The 10,681-nt window shown below is 46.4% G+C and overlaps 2 protein-coding genes across 15 annotated transcripts in view; one reads left to right on the top strand and one right to left on the bottom strand.

Annotated features, from left to right (window-relative positions):
* The first annotated feature begins 1,746 nt into the window (after positions 1 to 1,746).
* RPLP1 (ribosomal protein lateral stalk subunit P1) lies at positions 1,747 to 6,025 on the top strand. The gene is made up of 4 exons (XM_081919088.1): positions 1,747 to 1,942; positions 4,782 to 4,856; positions 5,405 to 5,519; positions 5,899 to 6,025. The coding sequence occupies exons 1-4, from the start codon at positions 1,871 to 1,873 to the stop codon at positions 5,976 to 5,978; spliced, it is 342 nt and encodes a 113-aa protein (XP_081775214.1). The 5' UTR covers positions 1,747 to 1,870; the 3' UTR covers positions 5,979 to 6,025.
* Positions 6,026 to 7,106: 1,081 nt separating this feature from the next.
* PTK2 (protein tyrosine kinase 2) overlaps positions 7,107 to 10,681 on the bottom strand; it is a 195,371-nt gene continuing 191,796 nt past the window's right edge. For all 14 annotated transcript variants that reach the window (XM_081918697.1, XM_081918686.1, XM_081918696.1 and 11 more), the window contains 3 exons: positions 9,902 to 10,057; positions 9,090 to 9,170; positions 7,107 to 8,166 (listed from right to left, as the gene is read on the bottom strand). In XM_081918697.1, the coding sequence (XP_081774823.1) occupies positions 7,954 to 8,166; positions 9,090 to 9,170; positions 9,902 to 10,057 (450 nt within the window). In that variant the 3' untranslated portion in view covers positions 7,107 to 7,953. The remainder of the gene's footprint in view (positions 8,167 to 9,089; positions 9,171 to 9,901; positions 10,058 to 10,681) is intronic.

Genomic DNA, 10,681 nt, shown 5'->3' with positions numbered 1-10,681 from the left:
ACCACTGTATCCTGCTAAAGAGGCATGGCTTGTGTGTTTTGTCTTAGGCCCTGTCATTACTACACATTTAAAGCACTATGATACCACTTTAAACTGTCCTGGCTTCCCTCCAGTGAATCCTGGGAATTATAGTTTGTTATGAGTGATGAGTGTTATTGGGGGACGGGACCCCGTTATCCTCAGAGTGGTATACTCGACCCTAGGAACTGGGGAAACTTAGGAAACCTAAAGTCCTAGCAGGACAAAGCAGGAAATTCCCACCAAGAAGATACTGGGGTGTGATGTGGGGTGATCACATACCCAAATTATTCCCCTCCTTCCAATTAGCACTTTTTCCTCGAAAAATCAGGTTTTTGTCCTCCCTCCCTCCTTGTCCTATTTCCCCTCCCCATAGCCCAATGCTGAGCAGAGAACGGTCTCTGAGCATTGGCGCGTGTTGCTCAGCAGTGGCGCCAAAGGGGCAGTCAACTTTGCCTGCATTTCTGCCAGGCAGGAGAAACAGAAAGAGACAAAGGCTTGAGCGACGCAGCGTTGATCGGGAGGCAGCGGTGTGTCTGTGGCGGGAGGGGGTGGAGTTTGGCCGCCCCTGCTTACTTCAATGAGCCCAGGACTGTGAATGGGGCCCCTCTAAGAGTTTAAAAAACAGCTGCCCGCCCCCTTCCTCCTCCGCTATTGGCTGACTCCCACGCCGCCTAGCAACGGAGCAACAACCGAGGCTTAAAAGCGTTCCCATCCTCATGCGACATGCGCACAAGGCGTCTGAGAGGTAGCGGCGGGGTTCGGAGCGGCTAGCGGAACAGCCTCTCTCCTTCGACTTCCGGTGGCCATCTTTGTTGGTGGAAGCGGCTCCGCTTGCGTGGGTGGCTCAAAGGAGGCACTGCGCAGGCGCCGGACAGGAACATACATTGGTTGGCTTTGATGTTTCGATACTGTACTTCCAAGCAAGAAGGGAGGCGGCGGGGAACGTAGTTCGGGGACTCCCCCCACCCCATCGCCTCCGTGACGTCATCAGCGAAGCGTCAGAGTAATTCAGGGACTCTCCTAAATGAAGTGATAACAAGGCTTTCAAGGATGGGGGCATCTTATTATTATTATTATTATTATTATTAAAATTTGCCTTCCGCCCTTCATCTGAATATCTCAGGGTGGTTCACAGCATAAAAATACAGAATAAAATAGTACATAATTAAAAGCATACTACACATTTATCCCCCAAGAATCCTGGTTCACACAGAGTTACAATTCTCAGTAACTTTTTAGAAATGACGGTTCTCATGATTCTTCCTGGCAAGGGCCACAGACTCGCCTTCCCTCGTATAATTGTTCTCTGGCGCCTACATTTGCCTTTGCCCCAGGATTTAAATATGGCTTCCAGTGTGTAACCAGAATCTCTCTCCTCAGAACGTGGGATGGGTTACTCTAGCATTTTCTGAAGTCTAGACACATTAGCCATGGAGCCTCTTGGCCCCAGACGGCGTCGACGCAAGAAAGTAACAACCGCCTCTCTGATTGGCTTTGGCCTCTTCGACTCCTCGCGGCCGCCGCCAACCGAGGAGTATCCGTCGCTACGATTGGTCTTCGTGCTCTCGCGCGAATCTGACCTTCCTCTCCAACTGCCGACTAAAGCCCGCCCCGCCGCAACGCGACTGGTTCTTCGTCCTCCACGTTCTCCGCTATTGGCCAGAGCGCCCCGCCGCGAGCGAGCCGGGATTGGCTGGGGCAGCCTATATAAGCTCGGTCGGCGGCGAGAGGCCTTCCCTTTCTCAAGCTCCCTCAGCGAGGCGCGCAAGGTGCTGTGTCCTTCAGTAGAAGCTAAGGCCGATTTCCCAGCCGGCGACTAGCACCGCGCACCGACCCCCGACTGCCCGCCATGGCCTCCGTCTCCGAGCTCGCCTGCATCTACTCCGCCCTCATCCTGCACGACGACGAAGTCACCGTCACGGTGAGGGAAAGGGGGAGGCCGCGCGCGGAGGGGCTCAGGGCGCATGCGCCGGAACATGGCACGTGGAGGGAAAACGGCCGCTCGGGGAGAGGAGCTAAAGGGGCAGAAGGAAGAGCAGGCCTGGCCCAGCCACGCTGGTTCAAGTGTCCCTTCTGGCCACGTGCTTGACTTAAGCTCACTCCCTGGTCCTGAATGGGGTAGCTGTGTCCCTGAAGGACCAGGTGTGCAGCCTGGGAGTCATTTTGGACTCACTGCTGTCCATGGAGGCGCAGGTTAATTCTGTGTCCAGGGCAGCTGTCTACCAGCTCCATCTGGTACGTAGGCTGAGACCCTATCTGCCTGCAGACTGTCTCACCAGAGTAGTGCATGCTCCTAGTTATCTCTCGCTTGGACTACTGCAATGCGCTCTACATGGGGCTACCTTTGAAGGTGACTCGGAAACTACAACTAATCCAGAATGCGGCAGCTAAACTGCTGACTGGGAGCAGCCGCCGAGACCATATAACACCAGTCCTGTTTCTGAGCACAATTCAAAGTGTTGGTGCTGATCCTTAAAGCCCTAAACAGCCTCGGTCCAGTATACCTGAAGGAGCGTCTCCACCTCCATCGTTCAGCCCGGACACTGAGGTCCAGAACCGAGGGCCTTCTGGCAGTTCCCTCATTGCGAGAAGCCAAATTACAGGGTACCAGGCAGAGGGCCTTCTCGGTAGTGGCACCCACCCTGTGGAACTCCCTCCCTTCAGATGTGAAGGAAATTAGCAGCTGTTCCTGTCTTTAAAAGACATCTGAAGGCAGCCCTGTTCAGGGAAGTTTTTAATATTTAATGCTGTATTGTTTTTAACACTTGATTGGGAGCTGCCCAGAGTGGGTGGAGAAACTCAGCCAGATGGGCGGCGTATAAATAATAAATTGTTATCATTTATCCAGCAAAGCCCTCTGCTAACTTTACTTATTTGATCCGTATGCTGCCTTCCGATTAACAGCATAAAAAGCAGGATAAAAATCACAATGTGCGCAGTCAAAACAATGCCCCTCCAAAAATAAAATTTAAAATTAGATAGGGTGTTAGGCAAAGGCTTGGTCGAAAACGAACGTTTTCTCAAGACAACAAAAAGAACTGGACTCCTTGACAAGTTTTGAATAAGCATACACAAATTTATCAGTTAATAACATGATGGACAGATATGTAAGGATATCTACAACTTCATAATATGTAGAGAAAGTATGTGAAGAGAAATCGGGGAAAGGAGTTGAGGGAAGTGCTTGGTGGCGGGGAAAGGGGGAAAAATAATGTATGTGATTATATGGTTTATATTTACAAAAAGGAAGAAAACGAACGTTTTCTCCTGGTGCCTGAAATTGCAGGTGTCCCTGGGGAGAGCATTTCATTTAACTCCGTGAGAAAAGGTCACCAACAATGTGCCCCGTGGGGGGAGCCACATTGAGGATATTTGCTGCCCTTGCCAGAAATCAGTGTGGGCATTTGGCTCTGTAGGGAAAGAGAAGCAAAGGGGTAGGAAGCATCTGCAGCTGGTGGTCTCTCCTTCCTTGGAGATTTTTAAGCAGAGGTTGGAGGCCATCTGTTGGGGGTTCTTTAGCCACTATTTCTGCAACGCAGGAGGTTGGACTCGATGACCCTTGGGATCCCTTTCAATGCTAGTTATGTGATTCCTCTTCAGCCCTCACCCCATGTAGTGACAGCCACAAACTGCTCTGACTTCAGAAGGGGGATTAGGCAAATTGGTGGGAAGCTGGACTAGCAATAGCTACTAGGCACAATGGCTGTGTTACTCCTATGGGGATGTAGTATGCTTCTGAATACCAACTGATAGGAGTTGCATTTGGAGAGAGCACCGTTGCCCTGTGGGTTCCTGCAGGCACCTGGCTGGCTGTCATGAGGACAGGGTGATGGACTAGGTGGTCTTTGGCCTCATCCAGAAGGGCTCTTTTGACCTTAGGATGCTGGCTGCTTTTAGCTTTCATCCTGTGTTTTGCTTCGTCAAACAACACTGCAGAATAGGGGCAGTTCTTAGTGGACACCCAAATCCCATCAACCCCAGCCAACATTGCAAATGGTCAAGGATGATGCAGCTTGGATCTTCACATCATGTGAAGGGTGGTAAATTGGCTACCCATCTTAAAGCTAGGAGACTATCAGAAGGCAGGTGGGGAGGAATGTCATTTTAGGATCTATAAAAGTAATGCGTAGGGCCTTCAGCCTATGCTGTCTTTTAAGGCAGCCTGCACCAACCTGGTGCCCTCCAGATATTTCAGACTACATCTTCCTGTCAGCTACATGCAGCAAATGCTGGCTATGGATGATGCGGTATAAGCTGTATGCAGAGGTTCTCCAAGCTCTGCATGTAGAAATGGGAAAATAATTTTAAAAAAACCACTTTCTCTTCAACAGGGTGGTACGGGTCAATTAGGAAAGTAATTTTACAACCCTACCAGTGTCAGGGTGATTCCTAAAGCAGCCTTGCATGTCTTGCCACAACAGTTACTAGCGTGTGTGCGCGCACACACACACACATTTATATATATGTATATAATTTACCAACCTAAGTTCAGCCTAGCTACTGGGGCTGCCATTCTCTTCTGGGAACTTACGGGCTTCCACTTGCCTGCTTGGAATTTATACACATATGAAGTGAACTCAAACAAGACTATTTTGAGATACTAATTTCAAATTATTTAGATGGGGGATGTCACTAATGCTGTGCACCTAGTAATGCCTTGTGATTTAATGATGGAGGCATATAAATGCATTTTGAGGGTAGGGGGTGGAGTATGATCTGTGACCTCATTTCTTTAATAATTTTCTTAACACTTTGTTTAGGAGGACAAAATCAATGCCCTAATCAAAGCAGCCGGAGTGAATGTTGAACCTTTCTGGCCTGGACTATTCGCAAAGGTAAGACTAATGAGGAACAAGTTACCCAGTAAAAATACATTTATGGAAAGAATATATTCTAGTCTGCTGAGCCTGCTGCCTTTAGGGTGTTGTTGGATCTCAACTCCCATCATGCCTTACCAAGGGCCTTGCAGGTCGGGGCTGATGGAAATCCAACACTATCTAGAGGGCCATGTAGGATAAGGTGCTTGGCTGGCAGATTTATGTACAGTGGTGCCCCGCAAGACAAATGCCTCACAAGATGAAAAACCCGCTAGACGAAAGGGTTTTGCGTTTTTCAATGCGCTTCGCAAGACGAATTTCCCTATGGGCTTGCTTCGCAAGACAAAAATGTCTAGACAAAACCACTAGACGAAGAGACTCGCGGAACGGATTATTTTCGTCTTGCGAGGCACCACTGTATTCTGGGGACAGCAGTGCTGATTTTACTATTACAACTCTTAGCAGTTCTAGAGCAGTAACTGGTTCTAAGTTTGTGCTGTATGATGGGTGGTTGTCACTCAAATTGATATGCTCCCGTTTTTAGTAACTTTGTTTATTCTGACTAGGCCTTGGCCAACATTGACATTGGAAGTCTCATCTGTAATGTAGGAGTTGGTGGTGGTGCTCCAGCGGCTTCAGCCCCAGCCGGTGGAGGGGCACCTGCTGGTGCTGCTGCTCCTGGTAAGTGCAATTATTTCCTTATTTAGGAGGCCCTTAGATCCATTTAAGTGGGATGCAATTTTCCCCAGAAAGGGACTAACAAGCCATGCTATAAATGTCTTCTTTTTTCCTCTTTGTGGATAATTGGGTTGTCCACAATTTGTGTGGTGGTAATCTGCACCTAACAAGTTTGGTCTTCAAGGGTCAAAAGAGCGTGCAAAACAGTTCAGCATTATCTAAAGCCTGTTCAGTGGAGGTGTCACACACTTCTGGGGTTGGCGTTCCACAGCTTAGGGGCTGCGACAGAGTCATCCAATGTGCATGCTAAAACAGCTTAATGGGTGTTACTTAGTTAAGGTGGACTGAGATTGCTGTATTCTAATCAATATTAATTTTGCAGCTGAGGAGAAGAAAGAGGAAGAAAAGAAAGAAGAGTCAGAAGAATCCGATGATGACATGGGCTTTGGTCTCTTTGACTAAGCAAACATTTTGTACTCTTTGCTAATAAAGATACAAAAGCATGTAAATGGAATCTCATTTGCTCATTTGTTCTGGTAATACATGAGGTGAGTCTGCTGGATTTGGCCAACAGGTGCCTGTGGGAAGCCTGAAAGCTGCACATGAATGCAACAGACCCTCAGTTACCAACAGGCGGCATTCAGAGGTGAAGTGGCTCTTGGGAAACATTCATGGATGTATTAGACAGAAAGTTTTCCTGTTTACATCCTGATGGATTTAGAAATTGTTTCTCTACAGCAGAGGTAGTAAAGCTATCTCCCTCACCTCTGCAAACAATGGAGGAGTGCACCTTCAGGGGTGAAATCAAACTTTTGGAAAGTTACAGCGCCTGCTGTGGCTGTAGACCAATACAGGAGAGACATGTTTTGTTGCATCTGGGGCTGAGTTCTGCTGCAGAAGGATTTAAATTTAACCCCCCCCCCAATTCTTCATTAAACTTAACAAGAATTGGCATGCATGTTGAAGTTGTGATCAGATCTCCCCATCAGCTGGATCTAAGGTGAGAGCTCCACATGCACCACTCCTGAAGTACGATGGTGGGGCTTCCTTAATTTGCCGACAAGCCTGATGGTGCCATGTTTTGTTTCATGGAGTGGAGGTTCCCCACCCCAACCTGTAAAGAAAAGAACCGCTGGTAGGTGAAGGCAATAAGGTGATGTAGAATGGCAAGGATTATAGGCCTTTTAGACCCTAGTCCTCAACCTCCTAATGGTTCAAAACCCCTTAACAATGAAGTTCGTACTAAGAGTGTCTACCCCAATCCAAGACAATCCTTATTTCACTATTTTTTAAAAATACACTGAAGCTATTCATATTCCTATATACTTTGTATAGGGAGGAACTTGGAAAGGATTTCCCCCTAAATGTGTTCCAGAGAGGATTCTGTTTGATACCACACAAGGTAACCTACCATTACAGGAGTAGAGCAGCAGAAACAAATTAGGAAGAGAATTCTGTACTAAGTTGCCAAGAAACAATTACATCACAATTTGCCCAGGTTCTATTTTTAAATGGTTGTGTGTCTAAAGGGAACACATGAAACATGGATTATTTCATTATAATCCCTTAATCAGGCACACCAATGGCAGGTTTAAAATATTCATCATGGCTTTAATCTTTCTTTATAAATTATATAAAAATGGGGAACATGTATGGTTACATAACATTTTCTTCTAAATTCAGCTTTGAGTTGCTCTGGTACAAAGCAGCTTGTTTTTGCTTCCGAGGAAAACAACTGCTACAAAAAACTGGCATGTTATTCTGGTGAAAAAGACAAGTTCTCTGTTGGTGTTCTACAACTACTTTCCAATCCAATGCTTCACACGTCCACATGGAAGGGGAGGGAAACAAATGGATGAAGAGGACTTTCTGTTTTGAAATGACAGGCGCTTTGAAAATATAGCTTTTTAATCTTTCTCTGTAAATTGTGATTAGCATTTTGCGGCTTTAAGTGTTCTAATAAAAAAAAGTATTCCAGTCTGGACAGTTCGCATATTGTGGGCAAGAATTCTCAGCCCTGAGGTTTCCCAGAATTCTTCACAATACCTTTGCTCAGTTCTGCACCTTGGAAAGTTCAAGGTCTTTGACTTGTTTCTTTTTCTTTAAAAAAAACAAACAACAAAAACCCTTGGCAAATGAAGAGATTCACATTCCACATAATGTGAAAATTTCAAATTGATGCCCACTGATTCTGTGCAGATACAGTTCTGTGAAAATTGACACGTTTTCAATCTCAGACTTTTCCCTGGCATTGTCAATTAGGGGGGGAAAGATGCTTGAAGATAGAAGAACCAACAGGCGTCATTTTGTTAAGCAGCATGGGAATTACTGGAAATCCAGGACCAGGAAGGGTCAATTCTCATTTCTGCTGGAAGGCTAATTGCCCATTAAGGGAGCAAGGCTCTCCCAACTGCACAATGCAAACTTCCCTCAGCATTTAGTGGGGCCTGGACTGGCCAATCGATTTTAGCCTGGCTTGGTCAATAACATCCAGCAAGTTTTTGGCATCCACAGCCAGAGCGTGAGCTGCCGTGAGCATCTGCTTTTTGTATTCCTGCTGCAGGCTAGTCATGACATATTGCTGAGCCAGCTTCATCTTGTTAATCAGTTCAGCGAGGTCAGAGTTCAGGAGTTTCTGGGCCATCTCAATCTGGAAGAGAGAAGAATCGGGATGACACCTGGTGTAGAAAAAGGCAGAAGGTGCTACAATACTCATCTATTCCCAAAGAAAGTTTCACCTTTACCTAAAACCACTGGACCTTTGGTTGGAAATGTTCCATGTCCCTGTAGAGCCAGTGTAATGGTTAAAGAGTGTTGGACTAGGACGGGAGAGCAGGGTTCAAATCCCCACTGTGGGGACCTTGGGCCAGTCACCTCTTAGACCAACCTACCTCACAGGGTTTTGAGGATGAGAACCATGCACACCACCTTGAGATCTTTGGAAGGCGGTATGTAAAGGTAATTAAAAAAAAAGTCACTTAGGTGTGAAACTCACTAAATAATAGTCATGGCCGCTACAGAGGAACCTTGGTTTTCGAACTTAATCCATTCCAGAAGATGTTTGAAAACAGAAGCATTCACTTCCGGGTTGTTGGCGTTCGGGTTCTGAATTGTTCGGCAACCAAGGTTCCGCTGTACTGGTTTGTTCCCCAGGGGCTATAATGGAATTTATTAGGTCCCTGGATTTCAGAGCTTAGCTTTGCAAGTGTGCTAGCAGTTTTATTGCTGTGCCACTAGGTGGAGACCATTCGCTTAGCATTGTAAAGCTTCCCCTGGTGATTACTTTTTGCCGTTTGTAAACAATGCGTGTTCCACCCCTGCTACTCTTGCCTCCCAATGGACATGCTCCATTACGCTGTTCTCCTAAGTCCCAGTAGCCACATGAGGCTGCTATACCACTAATGGGTCCAAACTGGTTGCTGATTACACATCTGTATGAAGGGCTGTATTCATTGGGAAGGCTAGCATATGAGGGGATCCAGAGGTTCTGTGCTGGCTCAACCCAGACCAATGACTGCAGAGTGCATTGATGTGCAGGCTTGCCGTCCAGAAATTAAAGCTTGAATCATCTACCTCTCTGTGGGTGCTTGTCGGGAGCACTGGGATGGTCTCGTCTACTGTAGCCAGTAAAGTTCGAAGTGCCAAGCCAACCTCCTAGCCAAAGACAAGAAAGCACGATTAATTATATACCAATTTCCCCAATCCTATCCTGTGGAATTCCTGCTCAGTCATTCCCAATATGGACCTGACATTTCCGTAGGCATCGTCTCTCAAGCTTCTCTTCCGAGCACAAAGGACTAGAAATACAACAAATTCAGATATATTCAGTATCCTGAGTTTCATGCCCTGGTCAAATCCCACTGACGTGTCTTTTACAAACAGCCCCATTTGTGTTCCCTTTGCATACTAATAAACTACATACATCAAGGAGAGCGAACCACATACAATCTTTCATTACTAGATTTAGGACTGGTTCAGATACTTAAGTTCAGGGGTAGGCAACCTAAGGCCCGGGGGCCGGATACGGCCCAATCGCCTTCTCAATCTGGCCTGTGGACGGTCCGGGAATCAGCGTGTTTTTACATGAGCAGATTGTGTGCTTTTGTTTAAAATGTTATTTGTGGGGCATAGGAATTAGTTCATTTTTCATTTATTTTTTCAAAATATAGTTCGGCCCACCACATGGTCTGAGGGACGGTGGACCGGCCCACAGCTGAAAAAGGTTGCTGAACCCTGCTTAAGTTTCTCTCCATGCAGGAGAGCGTGAGAATGCACGCACACACAACCCCACATATCCCAATCCTGGCTTTCGTTTTTCTTCTGCCTGCCACACATCTTGAAAGACTATAAGGCCACTCTGGTGGGTGGGTGGGGGACTATCTTACCTTCACCATGGGGACATATTCCTCCGGTGGGGCTGGCTGAATTCTGCTGGACATCTCTATGACCGCTTTCACGAGGCCTGTGACATTCTCGTAGACCTTGTCATTGGAACGATCCAAGTTGGCTGTTGGGGGAGGGCTAATCTCTTGCGGCTGAATCTGGAGGGGAAAGGAGATAGATTTACTTCCACATGCTTGCCCACCAGATGGCGCTCATCTACTTTCATCTAGTTTCAGCTTCAGGAAAACTCCTTTCTGTAACTACAAACACAGGGCATACACATTCAAACAGCGGCCAAGCTGATGGAAACTCTGAAGAGTTTCTAAGATTCAGTGGCCAAGACTGGGAATATGAACTAAGCTGAACCACAATATCAAATCACGTTGCAGTTGGTGCCTCTGCTCCAACAGAATCTCTGCATAACCTTCAATATTTAGATTATCTTCAGATCACCTAAATTCAATTGAAATATTCCAGAGTAAGGAGCCTGATGACTGCAGACTCTGTTTTGCTGTGCTTTAATCCATTTTATAGCATTGAAATTAGCTTATGAGCCCTTGTAGTCATTGGGCTGGTTCCAGTCTTGTAGTGCAATCCAACATATGCTTACTTAAAAGTAAATTCTATAGTGTTCATTGGTATATCCTTTCAGGTAAGAGGGTGCAGGACTGCTGTGGAAATTATTTAATCTTGACATCCATTGACAGGTTGGGCATGACTTAAATCCCACTGATTTCAATGGAAACAAAGTTCAGCTAACAAACTTAAGTTAACTAAGGAAT

The sequence above is a fragment of the Podarcis melisellensis genome (genome assembly GCF_964234715.1).
Source record: "Podarcis melisellensis genome assembly, chromosome: 7".
NCBI classification, from domain to species: Eukaryota; Metazoa; Chordata; class Lepidosauria; order Squamata; family Lacertidae; genus Podarcis; species Podarcis melisellensis.
The sequence above is the reverse complement of the archived record's forward strand: the minus strand, read 5'-3'. Positions and strand labels throughout refer to the sequence as shown.